This window comes from Xenopus laevis, chromosome 2L (genome assembly GCF_017654675.1).
Source record: "Xenopus laevis strain J_2021 chromosome 2L, Xenopus_laevis_v10.1, whole genome shotgun sequence".
In the NCBI taxonomy this organism is placed as follows: Eukaryota; Metazoa; Chordata; class Amphibia; order Anura; family Pipidae; genus Xenopus; species Xenopus laevis.
In genome coordinates, this window is record NC_054373.1 from 112890813 (window position 1) to 112913652 (window position 22840).

Genomic DNA, 22840 nt, shown 5'->3' on the forward strand with positions numbered 1-22840 from the left:
TGTTTGGGCCTCTGTGTGGGCTGATTGGGCCTCTGTGTACCTGAAATGCCAGGGTCTATTTTAATTTTCAGTCCGGACCTGGATGCAAGGTTCGCTTTAATAACAAGTGTCCACAAAATGGCTCCTGCCTGCTTGCTATAATTATGAGCTTACCAGACTGATGGAAACAAGATTCAAATAATTTATACCATGTAATTAAAGTTAATTTTTCTTGACTAACATGATAAAATAGGATTTGGTATCATTTTTTTGGGTGACGGGTCCTTAAAGCGGACCTGTCACCTACACATAAAAAGCTGCACAATGAATATACTTTGCAAATTAAACATGGAACACATGCTCTGTAATTGTGTAGGACACTGCGCATGCGCATTAGGTCCCCCATCCTCATACATACACAAGATTTTGGGATGATACACTATTTGTTTAAATAACAGTCTCCACAAAATGGCACCTGCCTGCTTGCTGTGATTGTGTAATTCCAGGACTAAAGGAAACAAATTTAAATAATAAATATAGTGTAAGTAAAGGTTATTTTGCTCAAACATGATAGAAAAGATTTTGGAATTATCACGTTTAATGTTCCTGTTTCAGTCTGCCAGTTCTGTAATTCAGGTGCAGATTCTGTGCTGTTTCAATTTTGCAATGTTTAGTTAGATACATTTGGAGTATTGCTGGAGTATTAGCAACTATTGTATATTCTAACAGCTATTATATTCTAACAGCTGCCTTTAATGAAACCCAGGGAAAATGTATCAACTAAATGTATCAATTTAGAACAGTTTAGAGAGTCTGCGACTCCCCCCCACCAGCCTTAGAAAGGTGAAAAAGTCAAACTTACGCATCAATATTACATACCTCCCAACATTTTGGAAGTAAAAAGAGGGACACAAAATATTTTCGCACATTGCGCAGCACATTATTTGTCCACAACCCTTTCTGTGGCCACACCCCCTAATTACCATGTTCATTTACAAAATGTGGCAGGTTATGAAAGTTTGAAAATATTTATCCTTATCTAAACTGTTTTTTTGTGTCTCAAAATTGTTACAAAGTATCTATCTTATTTGCACCTGTTAGCTGTTCTGGGCTCTCTGCTAAAAGCCAATTAAGTGAGAAACTTTGTTTATTTTTCTGGCTGTTCAATGCAGAGAAAATAGGGACTATCCAGTACAAATGAGGGACTGCAGGTTGAGCTGTCAAAAGAGGGACTGTCCCTCTGAAAAAGGGACAGTTGGGAGGTATGATATTATAAAAACAGTCACAGAAAATAGAAAGTAATTGGAAAAAGTCTTTTTTCTGGATTATCTGAAACCAACTCAACTGGAAAAGTGTTGGAAGGTGAGCAACCCCTTTAAGCGGACACACTTATAATGCGTTGAATGTATCCATTTAACATGTGTTCCTGGATTACAGGAACATATGATCAGCACTTTGTATAGGAGTCCAATTTTAAAGGTATCATCACACCAGTGTAATCTTATTTTGCCTGTAGCTCCTTTGAATTTGAAAACCTTGAAGCTAACCAAGTCATCCCATTAAATTGCCTCATTATTAAAGTCAATTTTGCTGTTATGTATACACATTTGCAAGTGCTACAATTATATTCAAAGTCACTGTTGTTCTAAGGGGTTGTTTTAAACTAAGGAAACACTCTCATCAGCTTTTTTCTCCCTACAAGCTTCAGAGTATGACAGGTTTGGAAATAATTGGTGCTACACATGCATTCATGGTGATTACAAATAAACCCTGCAACATGATTGTTGTGTTTTGGTAGCCAAGGATGAGTAGAGTATAATAGTACTTTATTAGCAGATTCATGCAGCCATTACACATCAACAGTAGCTTCACTTCACTAACACCCCAAGCTGTATAGAAAGTAATGTGCATGCACAGCACAACTCGTGTGCACAGTGACATCTACAGGCTATTTGTATAAACACCACATATCCCCCCTATAGTAGGAAAGCATTTGGGCAAATGTAATAAACAACAACAATGCATCTAAAAGCAATAATATATATTCTTCACAACACATAGTCCTTGGTCCATGCAGGTAGTTTTCTGATTCTCTCAGTATGCCTTATAGGTTCACTTTCTTCAGGCCTATTGCAGTTGGCACCAGGAGTAGGAAAATGTCCTTCATCAAATGGAGCTTCTCCAAATTTATATCTAGCAGGAGCAAGAAGACTTGCATTCGATATGCGTCCATCAGACAGTTCATATGTGTATGGTCATCGCTGGCGTCTCACTTTAAGTGGTGTAGTCAATTTAGATTGTCCTTGTTTCAGTATTCCTGGTTTCATAATTCTGACTAAAGATCCAGACTGAAAGTGCACTTCTCTTGCACCAAGTTTTCTGTCAGTATAAGCTTTGCATTTGGCTTGTTGATGTTTGACAATGTCAGCAGTAGATGATTTTATAGGCACAGTATTTTGTGGAAGTTTCATGTCTGCAACATGTAAGTTAGTGCGCATCTGTCTGCCATATAATAATTCAGCTGGAGATGATTGGGTTGTTGCATGGCGCGTTGCTCTGTAGTTATGTAGGAACTCTGTTGCTTCTTCAGACTTCTGTTGAATCACTTGATTTCTCCATTTGCTTGTGGGTAATATACTGAAGATTTCCTATGCACAATATTCCTCTCTCTCAGAAAGAATTCAAACTCAGATGAGACAAACTGTGGTCCGTTGTCTGATATTAACTCCTTTGGATTACCTTCCCTGCTGAAGATTGTAGACAGAAATGTTATTACTGTAGCAATTTCAGGCCATTTACTGTAATAGTCTATCAAGGTTCTAGCAAATCTACAGTCTATAGGAGCATCTGTAAAAGGACCCACAATATCAATAGCAAGTTTTTCCCATGCTGAATCATGAAATGGTACTGGCTGAAGTGGTGGTGTATGTGTGATAGCTGTTTTGTCATGATTCTGACAAGTAACACAAAAATGAATGGCAGTTACCACATCGGCATCTATTGCTGGCCACAGTATAGTTCGAGTGGTCTTTGTTTTGTACTTACAATTCCTTGATGGCTCTCATGTGCAAGTTGTATGAGCTTATTTCGCAAGGTCTCTGGTACCAGTAAGTGGTGAGCTCCACAGACAACATAGCCATCTATTAAGGACAGTTCATGTCTAATCCTGTAGTAAGGTTAAAGATCAGGACTGAGATTCTTCTCAGAATTTGGCCATTTGCTTTGTAAGATGTCCCATAGTTTTACTTGAATTGGACATGCGAGGCAAGCTTGCTTAAAAATCAGCAGCTGTAACTGTAGATGATAGTATATCAGTCAATGCTACAGTTTCACCAGTTTGATTAAAAAAAGGCTGATCAATAAAGCATCTGTTATCTCCTATCTGAGTATAAATCTAACTTTATGACAGACACATGCAATCTCACTTTTTTCTGGCTCAGGTATTGGCAATGTTCCCTACAACAAGTTTGACAAGAAAAGATAATGCCACCCTACTTCAAAATGTTTTCTTTTAAATGTCAAAAAGTTGGAGTAAATCAATTTAATGGCATTTTTTTGAATTTGATGTTATTAACACAAGCAAAATAGAATTATTAACACTAAATAAAATTAACACCAATTTTAAGTAAGTTGTACTCCAGATTCAGTAAGGGACAGCTGTGAAAATGCTGTGAGGATAATTCTGCAGGAGAGGGCATTACCTGCATTACCAGATTAAAATGAGAGATCTTTTAGCTTCTGCATAAGTACATTTCTCAGATGCACCTTTCATGCCTGTTTTCACTACCTTTTTTTTTTACAGACTGGAAGCCATTCTTTATAAATACAAACTATGAATACAGACATAGATTGAGACTCAGACATGCTAACCACACATATGTGCTACAAACAGAGCAATTGTGCATGTGTTGTTCCTCAGATCTGCCCCCAGATATTATAATGTTACTGTTCTATTTGAAATGGATAGGCAGTGAGTAAATAATCACTGACAAGTTTGTTTGGCCATCCACTTCTGTAAAACACAATGCGAATGGAGGTTTATGTCACAATGAAAGCGATATGACATCCTGTAAGGCAACTTCTCATGATAGAATGAGGGGTGGTCACTTTTTATTTGTCAAGTTGTGGCATATATGATGTTAAAACTCCTCACATTTGGACAGTCTTTATTGAGTCACTGGATACTTTGCTATTGTCTTTAGAAAAAAAGATGGCCTATAACTGGCTTAACATGTTTTTATGGCCCATGGTTATTGGACACCTTGCCAACCAAATATGCTACAATAATAAACAGAAGCGTCATTGTGATGGATTTTGGGTTCCGCATTTAATGGTGAACTGCAATGCAAGGATGTGATTAATTATAAAGGGAGGAACTTCATTACAGAGGTAATTTTATTGTAATTGTATTAATATATTTGTATAAGTATATAGTCAACACATGGTAAAGTATTGTTATGAAATTTCAGAAATAGGATGTAATTTGTGCAACAATGTTTATGGAATGCATATGCGGATCTATGGGGATAGATGCTTTTCTGTGGACAATAAAGTTTTTTGGACTTTGAATATGGTGAGTAAAAGAAGCGATCATTTGGAAGTGAGACTATCGCTCATTTGCATGAAGCCATTCGGCGAACGCGTCAGCGATAGGACGAGAGTGTGGAAGCGGCAGCCGGTGACCCGAGGAAACTACACTGGACTAAGGCGAATGCATCGGACGGTGTAGTTACGCAAAGGACTTGGAACTATAGACCGGAATGCCACATTGGTTTTAAAGCAATTTTATTGGAGGAATTCTTGTGAGTGCAATTTTTTTAAGAAGAATGAAAGCAGACTGATCATTTTAAGAATTTCCCCATGTAGTTCACTATGTTCTTTACAGCTAATCTCTTGACCTTAATGTGTTGGCCCCTAGGTATTTTTATTAATCCTGTAATAACACAGAAAACTGCATATTGTAATAAGTGTTTCCTTTCTGATGATTTACAGATAACAAAGTGACACATGAGATTGTTCTGGATAAGCTTTACACATTTGAAGTGTATACTGTCATTATCTGCTTATAAAGAATGCCTAAAGGCTGATTTATTACAAGGGAGCAATGTGCAAATGTATTGAGCCTATCCCAAGCAGCACTGCAGGGGACCCAACAGCAAGCGTTGAGTACTGGTATGATTTGCATCTATGAGCACTGTGAAAGCAAAACAATGCAGTGCATTCTAGTAGTGATGGGAATAATGGAAGACACGTAAGCTTAGCAATCAGCACAATTAGTCCTGATGCTATAGTGGCCGTTAAGGGGTTAATTAAAGGAGACGTGAAGCTTAACTAAATAAGTATGCTAGAATTGTTGTACATTATGTTTTGGGTTTCTGTACCAGCCCAAGGCAACCACAGTCCTTTAGCAGTAAATAATCTGCAAAGATGACCCAGTAGCTCCCTAACTTCTGCTGATTCACTGCACATGCTCCGTGATGCTGTCAGTTACTGAGCTTGGGTCCCACTCACAATATACAATAAAAATGTCACAATATAAGGCTGATTAGTAATCAATACAGATAAATACTACATGGGAGCACAGAAACCAGTGCAATTAGCATAAGAATTCAATAATCAGCCTTGTACCATCATCTTATATTGCAGGCGAACCTAATTTTCTACTTGATAATTTGAGATGACCCTTAACCTTAGCTTCTCAACAGCTGCTCAAAGCACACTGAGCATGTGAGTGTCACAGACACTTTCCAAGATGGTGACCCCTGTAAAAGTTTGAACTCCTGGATCATTGCTGCTTTTGAGAAGCTGAAACTTTAGACTGGTGCTAGAAGTGCAGTATATAAAATATGGCATTTTTGTCCATATTCATTTTTCGGGTTTAGTTCTCCTTTAAGTCAGCCATACAGAGAGCAGTCTCCTATACTTTCCATCCAAATGGCCTGTTTAGACAGAGACTGTAGGAGGAGCCACACAAGGTATAGTCCCCTTTCAACTGTCCAGATTGTTTGTCAAGAGAACAAAAATGATTGCAACAGCAGGAAGTGAGGAGTTGGTCCAGTTCATCTTCACTTCCTCATGTTCCATTATGCACTGGCCAACATGGTACATTGGAAGATTAAAATTTCAAACCTGTCTGATCCCTGGACCCAGCAATATCCATAGTACAGATCAAAAGGCTAGAATATATATAGATTATCATACAAAACGGTATGTGTATAGACACCTTAATGCAGGCACGTGTTCATTCATTTTTTTTGTGCTCAAAACAGAACATATTTCCAAGGTTTAAAATATACAACTCCACAGTCTATGGCCTGAAAGGCCATTTGGTTGACAGATGTCCTTTAATTGATGGCTGTATGGTTTCATAAGAGGCAAGAAATCCCTCAACTGTATGTACATAAATGGGCTCATATGTATGTGAACGGCATATTGCGTGTCTTTGTGGGTGCATGAGTACAGCGCACTGTGTGGCTGTATGTACTGTATATGTATGGAACAACAAGTTACATTTAGTAATGGTGGGCACATTTACACAAGGGCAATACCCATAGCATAGGCAAGAGAAAATTGTTTTGCCTGAAGGGGCTAGACAGAAGAGGTATGGCTTGCACAATACATCATGTTAAAAAAGGCCGTGCCCACTTTATAAAGCCATCCCATTAAAGCACATCATAGCAGTTCAAAATACAAAATAATGGTGGTGATATTGCTCACACAAAAGAGTAAGGTTTGACTAGAAAAAGAATTAGTATAAAGAGGTAACTTTACACATATTTGTATAACTACTGTCTAATGTACTTTACTGAGGGGCTCACACAATTGCACTTTTTCACACCCACTTGTTTATTCACAAACAAGATTTTATAACCCAGAAAAGCATTCTAAGTGCAGATGGCCAAATGTCTGCAAGTTGTTATGGGTTATCATGTGCTACTTATTTTGCACCAATTACTAGTACATTTCCAAACCTGAGTGTTGAAATGTGTAAGCTGATGGAACATGGAATGTTCACTTGTCTTATGTCAAATAGCATAAATGTGTTTTACTCTGCTAGCTTTTTGTTTTTGAGAACAATATTCAATGGTGAATGGTGAAGTGCACACCTACACTTATATGGCAAGCAACAATTACTTAATAACATACATAAGACATAACATATCTATAGGTGTAGGGTACCTCTATTGACATGTACAGGTACTGGTTATCCAGAATGCTTGGGACCTGGGGTTTTCCTGGATGTTCGTACTTTAAGTCTACTTAAAATCATGTAAACATGAAATAAACCCAATAGGCTGTTTTTGCTTTCAATAAATGTTAACTATATCTTAGTTTGGATTAAGTACATAGTACTGTTTTATTATTAGAGAAAAAGGAAATTATTTTTAAAATTTTATGGTTAAAGTGGAGTCTATGGGAGATGTCTTTCCGTAACTTGGAGCTTTCAGGATAACAGGTTTCTGGATAACGGATCCCATAGTGTGTTTTGGCCATTACATTGAACTTTAGTGTTTACTGGCACCCCAAAGACATTATATAGTGAGAAGCAGTTGGTACCGGCACATTGAAGCACATTATAAAGTAAAAGGCAAGGGGTACCGGCATGCCTGACACCCTGGGCTGGTGCTCCTGTTCTCTAAAAACTCCATCTGCATAATATTTGTCTTCTTCCTGTATCTTCTCTACTTCCTTAGTAGTGAAAAAACAAACTTTAGAGCAAAAAACTTGCTTTTCCCTCTATGTATGCGTTCCAGCCTTGGGCCGCAGAGAACCATGAAGATATAGAAGCATGTGCAGTTTTCAGAGAACTGCAGCATCAACCCGAGGTCTCAGGTAAACGATTATAATCACTGGGGTGCGTCTAACATTTAGCACCCTGCGAGTGTTTATAATATGCTTCTACTTTAAGAAACCCACTGCACCAGCAATTTTGGCATAAAAGCATAATGTAGATCACTGGGGTACAGGCCCACAGTTATATCAGTCATATTTTATGATGGCATGTAGCTTCTGTTATTCAATTGCCTCTACTCAATTTTTTCTTATCGTCTGCTCTGTTCTTCTACTTGCTCTTTCCTTTCTCTTTAGGGCAGAGACACACATGGAGATTAGGAAAGATTTAGTCGCCCAGCGACAAATTGCCTCTTCTTCAGGCAACTAATCTCCCTGAACTGCTTTCCCGCTGGCTAGAATCTAATTACCCAGCAGGATGTAACTGGGAGTGCTTCATTTTCCCGAAGTTGCCTAACAAGGAAACTTCGGGCGACTTTGGAAAATAAAGCACTCCGAGTGCCATGCCGCCGGTGATTTAGATTCTAGCCAGCGGGAATATTAGTTGCCCGGGCAACTAATCTCCCCGAATCTCCACGTGTGTCTCTACCCTTAAATTACTTGTTTTCCATTCATTATGTGATCACCACTTTTCCTCCTCCTGCACTTTGTCTATTTAAGCTTTTCTCCTTTTATTAGCCTTTTGGTTCAGTTCCCTCTCTTTTGATTTTAATTTGTCTTCTACATTTCCCTTTCCTCTTTTGCTCTTCTATTCTATTTATCCCACTGCTTACCAGAACCCTATTTTATTTTCCTCTCCCACCTGATAATTAACCCCTCCCATGCCATGTGCACAGGGCCGCCATCAGGGGGGGACAAGTGTCCCGGGCATGAAGGGGGGCCCGGAAGTGCAGCAGTTTTGAAAGAGCCGGGCTCCCCTTATGAGCGCCTGAGCAGTGCGGCCATTTCGCAAGTGCAGAACAGCCGAAGCGGCGAAAAGACCCGAAGTCACAAAAACAGCCGAAATTGAAGCTCTGAAGTGGCGAAAAGACCCGAAGTCACAAAAGGAGGTGAAGTTAAAGTCCTGAAGCCTTGAGTTCAATTCTACTGAATACCAGTTTGTGTTTTTGTTTTTTAATCCCCTGGCCACCAATGTATTATTTTAATATTCTATAGGCCCCTGCCACCTATGTGACAGGGGCCTATAGAATATTACTTGTAAGGGGGGTCCTGGCAACAATGAGTTTTTATAACTTGTGTGGGGGGGGTTACTTTTTTAGTGCTGATGTCTGTGTGGTCTTTTAACTGTGATGTGGAGTGGGCGGGATAAGGGATGGGGCGTGGGCGCTAGTGTGGGCAGGGCCCCAAACATTTTGTTGTAGGGGCCCCGTGATTTGTAATGGCGGCCCTGCATGTGCATGCTTTTCGTTTCTTTGCTAGCTCTATTTCTTCCTTCCAATGTTCCCCATTCTCTTCCTGTAGTCCATAGTTGTAGCGGTGGAGTTTTCCTCTAGTTCATCATCGGTGCTTCAGTAGCTTGAAATGAATTCTACTACGAGATCTACAAACGACCTGCAACTGTCACAGAGTTGCTAGCAGCGATAAGTTGCGTTGTTTTGGTTCGAATATCTGCAGGATCCACTCAATAAAATATATAGTGAATAAAGTACCCCCTCTTGTAAATTATAAGGATATTATAAGATACCGAAGAGTTTCATGACCAAATAAAAACACGAGGCCGAAGGTAATATCCTCATATTTTGCAACAGGGGGTACTTTATTTATTATAATACACAAGTTTCAGTGAATCATGTGACAGAAATTACATCAGAACTCACCGTTTATAAGGATATAATTTACAGGATATTCATGGCTTTTGCGTATTACATATCTATAGAAGGCTGAACCACCCGCGGTGTCTTTCCCATCTGCCCCTATTCTTTTTGGTGGTGAGGGGGAGGCGATAGAAAGCGCAAGCGCAGAACTGCACTGCCATCACCAATACAAAACGCTTTTAGTCATATTTGTTTACAAAATCATGTAGAGGGATAACATTTCAGGAGGCGGTCGAAGGCTATTACACTGTAACCACGACCCGCATTCTATTGCTCAATAAAGAGTTCACGAATTGAATAGTTGTGGTCACTTTACCGCGGTGGGTGCCGGGAAATATAGTTTTCAGTGTCATTTCTCCTCCCAGCGGTGGATGTTGTGTAGGTCTGTGGGATTTCATCTCTCATGGACTGAGCAGCGGTAGCACCGAGAGGAATAGGAGTCTCCTACCGGAGCAACGCTAAGACCCGCTAGCAGGGAAGCACGGAGCCCCTCCAGGTACATTAAGGCCAACCCTTCGCTGAGCGTATTTACTATCTCTTGCGAAAGCGACATGCTGAACTCTTCTTCTTACACGAGTTCTACCCTGTTCAAGGCTGCCTATATACATAGCATTTCTAGCGTCACGCATTGTTCTTTCTTATCATTTCTTATACTTTCTCTCTACTCCTGAATCGTATTTCCCCGCTGATCAGTTTATATTCCCCTCTGTTCCTTTGTGACTGTGATTGTTTCTATTGCTCTGTAACATAAAACTTTATCTGCTGATACTGCCTTATCCTGTATACAGGGCAGGGGGCTATAGAAATATCACAATGCTTTTCATTATATACTCACACACACATATAAAATAACCACTAGAGCATTTACTTTGTTAATAAATGTGAGCACTGTGTCCCCTCCCTGCATCATCCCTCCAAATATTCCCATCACTTCTTTACATGAAATATATTTTTCCAATAACCAGTCAAACGGAATCTCCACCTAAAACATTTGGCTCATTAAAAAATTGTCATTATAAGTGAATTTCCAATACACTTTTAACTAATGTAACTCATTTGAAATGACGTTTTCATTCATCATTCATCATGCAAATAAAAAATAAAAATTGAAGGTAGCTATGGATACCAGAGACCTGTAACAACCCCATTCCATCACTGCCCCTGCCAGTAAAAACTATACATCATACGGTCGTTACAATTAATAAGAGAAAAATATCAAGAATCTAACTTAATGTGTCCTGAAAATGGACTTGGCATAAGTGTTTGTCTTTATAAATAAACAATATATATTTTATGTATTTTTTTATGATAGCTTACATGTTCTAAGGTTACATTTTTTGTGTCTTTCGTTACCCCCTCGTTTTATAATAGAGGTGTTGTACATGACGGGAATTGTAGTGCCACAGCAGCTGGTTTCTCGTAGGGGAAGTCCAACAGTCATTAGTGTAAAAATCTAACATTCACACATCAATTGTGAATAATACATTTAATAATATTTTTGTTGCAGTTTATAGTTATTTTAGAGTTCATTTATGTATAATTTTTGTTGTCAGCGAGAATGTTCTTTGTCTTGAACTGGTGTTAGAATTTTTGTTGTTGTCAGAACAGGAGTTGGGTGAAACTCATTGCACATACGTGCTACTAAACTCCTTTCACAAACGTGCTGCTAAAAGCTGCAGATGCAACTAAAGTATTTTCTGTTGTCCTTTCTCCCCCTTGCTAAACAGTTAAATATTGATCATATGGAGCTCCTGATGACAGATCCGGGTGGATATGGCGCATGAATATCTCAATGCCGGACATAATTGGCTGAGTAAATCCTCAGCAGGGATTTATCTGACTTGTCTCCTAGCCGGTTTTACCAGAGCTTAGGATACTGCTCAAAGACAGCTAGTAATTCCCTAAGAGGAAGATTAGCCTATTACATACTTGTGGAATACACGCTAGAAATATACATCATGCTTCACAAAGAGCAACTGCATGTCTGCAGCACGCAGCCAGTTTGAGAATACAAACTTGTTTTTGTTCAGGGGAACAGAACAAATCCGTTCGGGTTACGTTGGCACAGACACAAAAGAGACTCGGGCTTTAGAATTGCGAATTGCAATGAGCATCAGCTGACTTATTGTACTCTGCACCAAAAACTGGCAGTTGGCACGTGTGATTAGTGACGATTTGCAGGATTACAATCTTATCAGAATGTAAGGGCTACTTGGATGAATGGCCCCTGCTTTGTGTGTTTTTATGACGTGCATGTATTTTGATTCTTAGGCGATCTGGTAACGTTAGATGGGGCAAATCATTTGATAGTGATAACAGGGACAAATGACCAAACTTTCGGAGGAAGAGTTCTTTTACCTAGTCTTGGGTGTGGGTATATGTGTCCTGTATGGTGTTAGTTCCTTGTCTTCAGTCTTGATGTAAGTGGATATAAATTAGTGAAATGCTTCTGACCAAATGATACAACCAGTAAAAATCTATCTGTGCCCAGCATTAGTTACTAAGGCTTTTAAAAGTCATTCTTAAAAACTGCCTGTGCTTGTCATGGTTATTGTAATGCTGAATAGTATGTATATCGGATCAAGACAGGTTTACCTTATCTGTTGCTGTGCAGTAATACTGGCACAAGTACTTTAGCGCTTCTACAACATTCTGATTCTCTGGGTAAATCAGTATGCAGATGAAGTGTTATGACATTTTGCATTTCTGATCCATTTGCTTTTGCTGCTGTGAGGCAGGGCTAGAAGAGTGCTTTGGGAACATTGCTGTTAAATTCTCCACTACAGAGTATGATGAAAACAGGAAGCACATAGTTAGGTGATCATTGTGGGTTTGTATTTCCAGTCGTTTTTCTAGTTTAACTGTGTGGAAGGTGACCTGTAGAGATTCCTTTCAGTCTGAGTAATAATTGTCAGAGACGACAATGCAAATTGTGAAATGTTACATACCCCTAAAGGAAATATGTACAGGTATGGCACCTGTTATCTAGAATGCCTGGGACGTTGGGGTTTTCCACATAAACGGTCTTTTTCTGAAATTTGGATCTGCATAACTCTACTAAAAAAATCTTTAACATAATCCCAGTAGGATTGTTTCGCCTCCAATAAGGATTAATTATATCTAAAGGTTTCCATACACTATAAGATCTGCTTGTTTGGTAAGGTCACCAAACGAGTGGCTCTTTCCCCGATATGCCCACCAAAGGCAGGGCGATAGGCTAAACCGTTAGTTCGGCCCTAGGACCAAATGATCGGATTACAAAGAAAGGGAATAGGCACAGACGGGACGAGGATCACATCAACTAGCCAATGTGGTCCTAGATCGCAGGGGAAAATCATACCAGCCTGATCTATATCTGGTTGATTTTTGGCCAGATATCGGTCGGGGAGACCCATCAGAATCATACACAGGCAGATAAGCTGCCGAATCAGCGCGACGTGCTGCGTCTGCATCCGACAGTCGTGTAGCGTTGGATCAGTGCTGCGACTTCATCCGACATTTCTATCTCTTGCCTTATTTCCGTTGCATGTAATTTGACACCGGCGTTTTGTCACAGCGCGCCGGATCACGCCGAAAATGTCAGTGTAGTCCTACCCTTAGTTGGGTCAAGTACAAGCTACTGTTTTACTTTTACAGAGAAAAGGGTAATACATTTTTACATATGTGAATTATTTTCTTAAAATTGAGTCTATGGGAGGTTGCCGTAATTATTACCATCATGTGTTTTTAGAGCTCCATTGTGCATTAGAGCTTTCTAGATAATGGGTTCCCAGATAACAGTTCCTGTGCTGTACCTTCATTACAAAGGTTTCTAGGTGTCATTGTGACTTCATTATAGGTTTGAGTAGTCACTTTTATACAGTATGCCTTTATTAGAAGATTACACAGATATCACCTGGGTACAACTTTTGCGGTTTAATTTCTAGAATCTGATATAATAATAATTAATCACGTTCTGCCTTATCTGCTGCAGCCTCTGACTGACTAGCCTATGCATTATCTTCATGCAAATTAAAGATGACTGTGCCAAGTAAATTTTCACTGTTCCACAATTGCACATAGGCATTTTAGTTTTGCTAAGCTCAGCAACATCTCTCCTGCAGCCCCACCGAGTCCCAGCTGTGCTCTTATATAGTATTCGCTTTTAGTGATTTTAGAACAATTTTTAGGACAAAACGCTTATATTTCATCTTAATAGCCAGCATTTCTTCATAGCTAAGGGATAGCGTACAGATGGCATCAGCTTTTAACTACTAGTGCAAAGTACACATTTTGTAGATTACAAGTAAATATTTAGTCTTGATAATAAGATTAGTTCAGCGTGCACTATTTGGTGTAAAACTTTCTGTGTTTACCAATGGTGCAACAGTGTACAGAATTTTGCACACACAACATGGTGAATGCTGTAGATCAGAACTGGGTACCGTGTTTAGCACTAAAGCTGGTCATAGACATTCAGATTTTATTCCTTGTACAGGTATGCAATCTGTTATCTGGAAACCCATTATCTAGAAAGCTCTGAATTACAGAAAGGCCATCTCCCATAGATTCCATGTTATCCAAGTAATCCAAAATGTTAAAAATGACTTCCTTTTTCTCAGTAATATCAAAATAGTACCTTTGCTTAGTTCCAAACTAAGATATAATTAATCCTTATTGAAAGCAAAACCATCTTTTTGATTTTTTTAATGTTTGAATGATTTTTCTAATAGACTTAAGGTATGAAGATCCCAATTATGGAAAGATCCATTATCTGGAAAACCCCAGGCCCCAAGCATTCTGGATAACCGGTCCCATATCTGTACAACGAAAGTTTGGATGTCGACCATTCGTTTTAATGAAATGATCTAAAACTTACCATTCAGGTTTAACTTGTAGGATTAAAGTAGAAAATATATAATAAATCAGATTAGGTTCTGGCCAATAATGGACAGTCACCTATTAAAATTGTCAGGTAGGCAGTACGTTTAAAGATATTATCGTTAGCCAACAGAAATTTTCTAACCTGTCTGATCAACTAAACTACCGATCACCATGGTACGAAAATTATTTGGAGCCCACACACACAGTCCTAAAATAAAAAACTTTGTTTTGTACGATTACATCAGTCTATCTACGTACATTGACCACACACCACGCATTGACAGTGTTTTCCCCCAGGGCATTTGTGGCAGGCACATCGCCCAGCAACTTTTTGTGGCTGCCTGGCCACACAGGGGGTTTTGGCGGAGATTTAGTCGCCTGGCAATCTCCCCAAACACCTTCCCTGACTCTGCACGGGCTAAAATGAAAAAACGCTGGCGCTAATCACACGTGACGGTTCATTTTCCAAAGTCGCCCGAAGTTGCCTCACCAGGAAACTTCGGGCGACTTGGAAAACCAATCACCGTATGTGATTAGCTCTGGCGTTTGGGGAGATTGGTCGCCGCAAAAACGAGGCGATTAGTCGCCAGGCGACCAAATCTCCCCAAAACGCCCTGTGTGGACTTACCATTATAGCCATGACAAGTAGCTGCTACTAGTAGCTCTGTGTGTCTTTACCTGTACCTGTCAATGATTTTTTGCCTGCCCCGCCTCTAGGCATTATTACTTTCACTTTCTATTCTGCACTGCCTAGAAGATGTTCGTGCCCTCCTCACATTCCCCCCTTCCTTTCTTACCATCTAATTGTGTAGCCAGATTATGGGTATAAGCATCAGGTCCCCCATTCTGGCACATAAATAAGATTTTGGCATCGTGCCTTAATAACAGTGTCCGCAAGATGGCTGCTGCCTGCCTGCTGGTTGTGAATTCCAAGACTAAAAACAAGATTTAATTTTTTTTTTAAGTGAGCAAAGTTTGTTTTGCTTGACCAACTTCATAAAATGGGTTTTGAAAATATTTCTTAAGGTGACCGGTCCCCTTTAACAGAAGCCTCTAGGACTGCGTTGTATATTCTCTAAGCGAGATTATTAGCCTCACCCACCTCCTTTTTTTTTTTCTCCGCCTTTACATTTTTTTTCTGGGGAGTACAATGTATTGATCATTTTCAGCTGTTTAGTATGTTTTTTTTCTTCAGATCTTGGCTCAATCAATTGCAGAATGCTTTCACGTTTACATTTTGTGAAATATGAAAATTCTAAAAGCTGTGAAATGTGTAGTGGAAGTAGGCTGCTGTGCAATAACTAATAGGGGCCATTTTTGAGTATGTTACTGTGACCGGGGGTAGTTATTATGTCCTATACAATTGGTCGTATAAAGATTAGACGGCAAGTAAATATATCCCTTCCTCCATGTGTCAGGTGATAGATCCACGCTCAACTGCACTGGCCCTTCCTCTGGGCCAGTGACAGGTTCTTCCTTTTCTTCCATTAAAGTTGCAGCATGTCAGTGAAGTGGGCCATCATTATTGCTGTTTAAAAATATGACCAATAAAAAAAAATATTGATTTGGAAAAATAGACAAGTTCCCTTTTTTTGTGGGATCTGATTGTATACTTGTTCCCATCCTATCTCTTTCATTTGTAATTTGTTCGTTATAGTTGTTGCATTGATTGCACACAATAACCATGGCTGTTTCGATAACCACTTGTTCTGCAGTGTAATCTGTAGCTGCCATTGCCATGTTATTACTGTAGTGCTACTTTTATTGTAGAACAAAGTGGTTCATCACAAATTGGATACCTGCTCCTGATAGACTTGAGTATAGCTTGAAACATTCAAAGTATTTTGCAGCACAAGCCAGGGATTATTACGGTAATATGCCTGCTATTGCACAGCCTAAAAAGAGTATGCAGAAGGTTGGAAACCACAAAACTCCAATTTGTGGCTTTCTGCATTTTCAAGTCAGAAAACCAACAATCTTGCAGTACACCTGTGTATTTACCAGATGTATCATTATTCTCCTTTTCTTATGTAGAATGCCATTATAATAACATTTTGGAGAGAGTGTGATTGCAGCAGATTTATTTACAATGAACACGGGACCATTGCTTTCCTGATCAGCCAGTACATAAATATGTTATCTCCTTTCTTACTTCATAGGGGCATATTTATTATTAGCATTTTCCCAGCTCGTATTTACTTGTTTAGGGATTTTAGTGCCATAATTGTCAAATGGTGAAAACAGAGTTAACTTTCTTCCCCGTGTTGGTAAATATGCCCTAAAAATATTCTGCACTAATGAATAGTATCATAGTTGTGAATAATAGCATTCCGGTAGAAAGTGAAATAAACAAATGATTGTACAGTACATTGCAGATGTGTCTCTTACAGCCCCTTAGCAAATTAAAACAATCCAGTTTTGTTTTAAGTGTTTTGTATAGTTTTACATTGTTTATATATATGTGTGTTACAGGCTCTTTATCTTGCTTCCCACTTGAATTAGCAGAAAACATGGGCAGTGGTAAGTAGCTTCATATTTTTTTGCTATACTTTACCTAAACTATAACTGTCATTTGCTATTATTTGTTTTTAATTGTCTGAAAGGCCATGTTGATAGGAGTTACATTGTTGGCATTTAAAGGAACAATAACACTAAAAAAGGAAAGTGTTTTAAAGTCATGAAAATGTAATGTAATATTGCCCTGCACTTGTACAGCTGGATGTTTGCTTTGGAAACATATCTATAGTGTATATAAACAAGCTACTGTATAGCCAGGGCCGCCATTAGAAATCACGGGGCCCCGTACAACAAAATTTTTGGGGCCCCCTGGGCCCCGCCCACACTGACGACCAAGCTCTGCCCCATATCCCGCCCACATCGCAGTTAAAAGACCACACAGACATCAGCGCTAAAAAAGTAACCCCCCCCCCACACAAGTTGTAAAAAGCTATTGATGGTCAGGGCCCCCTTATAAAAAAAATTGGGGCCCCAAAAAAAATAAAATTAAAATTTTTTTTTTTTAAAAAACATTGGTGGCAGGGGCCCCCTGTTAAAAAAAACTTGGGGCCCCAACAAAAAAAAATGTAAAAAAAACTAAAAAATAAACAAACATTGGTGGCAGGGGCCCCCTTCTAAGTTAAAAACAAATTGGGGCCCCAAAAAAAAATTTGAAAAATAATTAATTTTTTTTTTGAAAAAAAAAAAAACATTGGCGGCAGGGGCCCCCTTATAAGTTAAAAACAAATTGGGGCCCCAAAAAAAAATTTGAAAAAAAATTAATTTTTTTTTGAAAAAAAAAAAACATTGGCGGCAGGGGCCCCCTTATAAGTTAAAAACAAATTGGGGCCCCAAAAAAAAATTTGGAGAAAAAAAAATTTTTTTGAAAAAAAAAAAATGGTGGCAGGGGCCCCCTTACAAGTTAAAAACAAATTGGGGCCCCAAAAAAAATTTAAAAAAAAAATAATTTTTTTTTGAAAAAAACTGGTGGCAGGGGCCCCCTTACAAGTTAAAAAAATTTGGGGCCACCAAAAAGAAAATTAATTTTTTTTTTTAAAAAAAAAACCCAAAAAAAAACAATGGTGGCAAGGGGCCCCTTACGAGTTAAAAAAAAAAATTGGGGCCCCAAAAACAAAAGTTTTAAAAAAAAGATTGGTGGCAGGGGCCTATAGAATATTAAAATAATACATTGGTGGCCAGGGGATTAAAAAAAAAAAAACACAAACTGGTGTTCAGTAGAATTGAACTCATGGCTTCAGTACTTCAACTTCGCCTCCTTTCGTGACTTCGGGTCTTTTCACCGCTTCAGGACTTCGGCTTCGGCTGTTTTCGTGACTTCGGGTCTTTGCGCTGCTTCAGGACTTCGGCTTCGGCTGTTTTCGTGACTTCGGGTCTTTTCGGCGCTTCGTGACTTCGGGACTTCGGCTTTTTCCGTGACTTCGGGTCTTTTCGTCGCATCGGCTTCGGCTTTTCGGCACTTCCGCATTCGGCACTGAAGAGGCAAGACGTACGGCTCGGGCGCTCGTAAGGGGGGCCCGGATCTTCAAAAAAATGCAGCGCTGCCGGGCCCCCCTTCATGCCCGGGCCCGGTACGCTTGTCCCCCCTGTCCCCCCCTGATGGCGGCCCTGTGTATAGCCATGGGGGCAGCCATTCAAAGCTGAAAAAAGAGAAAAGGCACAGGATTTAGAGCAGATCTTCAGAACTTATCTTTAACCTACTGTGTGTATTCTGTGCTTAAATGGCTGCCCCCGTGGCCACACAGCAGTTTGTTTATGAAAACTATAGCATAGTATTTTTAAAGCAAACACACCAGTTTTACCAGTGCAGGGTAACAGTAAATTTTATTGTCATTCCTTTAAAACACTTTAATTTTTTGGTGTTACTGTTCCTTTAAGCAAAGGCAAGTAGCCAAAATACTTGCTTGTGCTGTGAATGTCTGCAGTCATGTGAGTGACAAATGATGGGAATAGTTGTGGGTCTGTTGTTATTGGGCAGAAAATGACTGACAGCTATATTTATATGTCTTGTAGGCTAAAGTTAAAAATCCAGAGTGCACATATATAATTTGTTAGTGAGGACGAGCACACCCATGTATTAAATAAAAAGAAAAAAATACATAGTATATTTAAAGTATAACATACCACTTGTTTTGGTCCTCATTAGGACCTTTATCAAAGCAAAGGACCAAAAGGTTCGACACAATTGGTATGTGATTAACAAAGAAATAATCATGTGATAAATAAAGAAACTATGCATTTTTTTCTAATACATGAGTGTGCTGGTCATCACTAACAGGTGTACATGCTAAACTGACCATGCAAATTGTTTGGAAAAGAGTGTAGCCACTTTATTCTTTTTGTCTGCAATCTGTATCTCTTTATTTTATAACTGAGGATATTAGAAGTGATCTCAGAGCTGCATAAAAGCACTTGGACTACAACCCCATGCATTCTTGTAGTTATGGCTCTCCTTGGTGAGTTCTAATATTCTTATATTTTACATCCATGAAAACATTTGTCCATATAAACATTATGAGTTAAAGGAATTGTATAAATGCTTGAGTGACTGGATGTCTAACATAATATCCAGAATTCTACTTCCTGCTTTTCAGCTCTCTTGGTTTACACTGACTGGTTACCATGTAGTAACCAATCAGAGACTTGAGGGGGGGGGGACACATGGGTCATAACTGTTGCTTTTGAATCTGAACTGCATGCTGAGGATCTATTGCAAACTCACTGAACAGATATGTACCATGTGGCCCCCCTTTAAGTCCCTGACTAACTCAGAGTTAGAGAGCTGAAAAGCAGGAAGTTGTGTTCTGTTCTGTTATGTTAGATATTCAGTCACTCCAGCCTTTATACATTACATTTTTGGCTAACTAAACTATATCAGAATATTTTTTTATTTTGCACAGTTTTTATTTTCACATTGAACTGTACCTTTAAGTAATAAGGCTGTGCCGATTAAAACGAGCTTGCCATGTTTAGAATCAGCATGGTTGTCTAGGCTTCAGATCAGCGTGGCTCACGTTATTCTTTGCGGTGCTTCAAAAGTAATAGTGTTTTAAACTGAAATGTATATCTAGGGGAAGTCCAGCATCTTCCTTGTTTATTTTAAGGAGACGCTGAATAATACATGAGGCTGACCTTGCATTTCTCTGCTTTTATTACGCCTCGTTAAGGGAGAGCTATATTTCCTATTAAATAACACACCAACGTTTCTATGCTGTTCTGCTGGCTAATAATATCCCACATGTAGATATATATTCAATGTATGGAAATGTAAAGCTTTTGTTTATAACCGAGCTTATGACTGTATTAGTACATTTTGTTACAGCCTTTGGAAAAAGCCTTCTACTGGGTTACATGTGGTGGGGATGACGCTAGTTCTGACATTCACATTCTTTGAATGGGAATAGAAGAATAAATATAAATATATATTGTTTCTGCAGAGCAATATGATACACTGAAGCAACAGTAAAGCAGATGTGTGAGTAGACAGTAGGCTTTATAACCAGGGGAAATGTTGATTTCACTCTTTCTGTTTCATGTACAGTACTCTGGGTACATGGGAATCTATGAAACAATATCACTATTATTTCCATAAATCCTTTGGTTTCAGCTACAACGAAAGATTTGTATTGAGTTACTTTCTTATAGTTGTCCTTAGTAATTCAGGCCCTACCTTGGGAACCCAAACATTTACATGATTTGCTTTTCTTTTTAAAGGACCAGTAACATCAATTTCTTTTTTTTTAAAAAAAAATGTATTTGTGTATAACCAAAAACAAAACACCAAGACATATTTAACTTTAAAATCGCAAAGTTTTTATTAATAAATAACTTACCGATACTCCACTTGTGCTCCTCTTCATAAAAAAACTAACTATATTACAAACATGTTTTATTTTGCACAGCCTAACTATGTACCCAGTTTTTATTTTTATACCGAACTGCTCTTTTAAGATCAGCATCTAGGGAGGTCACAGCAAACTAGCTGAAATGCAAAGATGGCTGATTTGATTTTGTCATGTGCCTCATGATCTCATCCAACTTGAAGAGCCTGGTTACACCTCTGTATTGTTATTCAGTCAAGCACAATAGCACAATGGTTAGCACTGCTGCCTTGTTACTCTGGGGTTGTAAGTTCGATTCCAGCCACTATCTGCCCGAAGTTTGTATGTTCTCCCTGTGTGGGTTTCTTTCAGCACTCCAAAAACATACAGGCAAGTTAATTGTCTTCTGATGAAATTGACCATAGTGTGTGTCTGTGATTTCCACTGGCACAGTACTGATGTATAATCTGTGTAAAGAACTTCTGAATATGTCTGCGCTATTTAAATACAAATAATAATCTAGCCAGTTGAAATTGTTTGTTAGATTGATGCATTTTGCCATCCAGATATCTTGCACTAATAGCTGGCTGATGCCTGCCCCAGGTTGTAGAATTAGGATGGTTACAGTAGAACCCCAATTTTTTCAGGGGACCAGAAAAAAATTGTGTAAATCCAGGAAAATGTAAAATCAGGGAAAAGTATTATGCATCATACATAGGTGGGACCAAAAAACAACAATGTAAAATAAGGGAAAACTTAAAATCAGGGGATGTAAAATTGAGGTTTCACTGTGTTTCAACCAAGATAAGCACATGTTGATCCAATATGAATATATATTTCACAACATTCCCAAAAGTTGCTAGACCCAGGTAAAAGCTGGCCTTGCCCATTGCAGTCAGGTCTCCTTGGTTGTCAACTCATCAACTGTGCCAACTAACCACCATCCACCTATATTGAACCAAAGGATCAAGGTTGCAAATATGAAATATCATTGGGTAAATATAGCCTTTTTAATCACTGCTACTTGAAACAATGGTCTAAATGCTCAGTAATCATTGGAGTACCCTCCAATATAATGTGCATTTCTCACTCGGAGGCATTGAACAAAAATGCAAAATGGCACAATTATTGATGGTGACCCTATCACTTACTACAAGTTGTAGTGATTAAAACAAGTTAGGCAGGGGCTACATGAGAAACAAAGTGAGCTCTAAAATACGTAGCTAGTTACACAGTTGCACAGTTTCACCTCTTAATTGGGTTTCTCTCCTCCATTTGCTTTTTTTGCTAATACTGTAACTGATACATTTCTTTCATGACTTCTGTTAAAAAGTATCATGATATATGGAGTGTTGTGAAGTACCATTCCCAGTAGAGATGGGTGGAAATGTGAATTACTCATTTCACAAATAAAAATACAAGTAACCCTCAAATGAGACATTTTTTCCAATTTTAAGAAGAAAGGGTGGGACTGTGGCCAGAGCTAACCCTAATATGAGTTCAGTGACATGGCTGAATTTAGAAGCGCATGGGGTATGCATGCAGTGCAAGCTTGCTGTGTGCTGTCTGACTTTAAATAACTGTGGGTTTCAAATGATAATTAGTCATGCAACATAGACCTAATTGCTTTCTGCCAATGTTTATGACCCTTTTACAGGTCAGGCTGCATGTTTAGTTATCTAAATGGGAGCAGATTTTAATCACTTTGTTTAAACTATGATTTTATGTTTTAATGAGAGCGAGAGCCAATGACGCATGACTAATTTTATCGTTACTATAGGAAACCTTACATTTCCTACTCTTTATCCAGTTTTAAAGTGGTGGGTGGAGCAGGGGTGATCTGCTCTTTAGTCTCTTTTTCTCTAGCCCTTAAGCTGGCCATAGACGCAAAGATCTGATCGTACGAATCGAGGATTCGTACGATTTTCGGACCGTGTGGAGAGTCCCGACATTTTTCGTCCGGGGGAGATCGGTCTTTTGGTCGATCGGACAGGTTAAAAGATTTCTGTCGGCTGCTGATAATATCTCTGCGTGTATTGCCGATCGGATGATTTTCAG

General features: G+C 38.9%; 1 protein-coding gene across 1 annotated transcript in view; it reads left to right on the top strand.

The window, feature by feature from the left end:
- The first annotated feature begins 9989 nt into the window (after nucleotides 1-9989).
- Nucleotides 9990-22840, top strand: part of prrg1.L (proline rich Gla (G-carboxyglutamic acid) 1 L homeolog) — a 41643-nt gene continuing 28792 nt past the window's right edge. Inside the window, 2 exon segments of the mRNA NM_001091750.1 lie at nucleotides 9990-10080; nucleotides 16920-16967. Coding sequence (NP_001085219.1) covers nucleotides 16958-16967 — 10 coding nt within the window. The 5' untranslated portion in view covers nucleotides 9990-10080; nucleotides 16920-16957.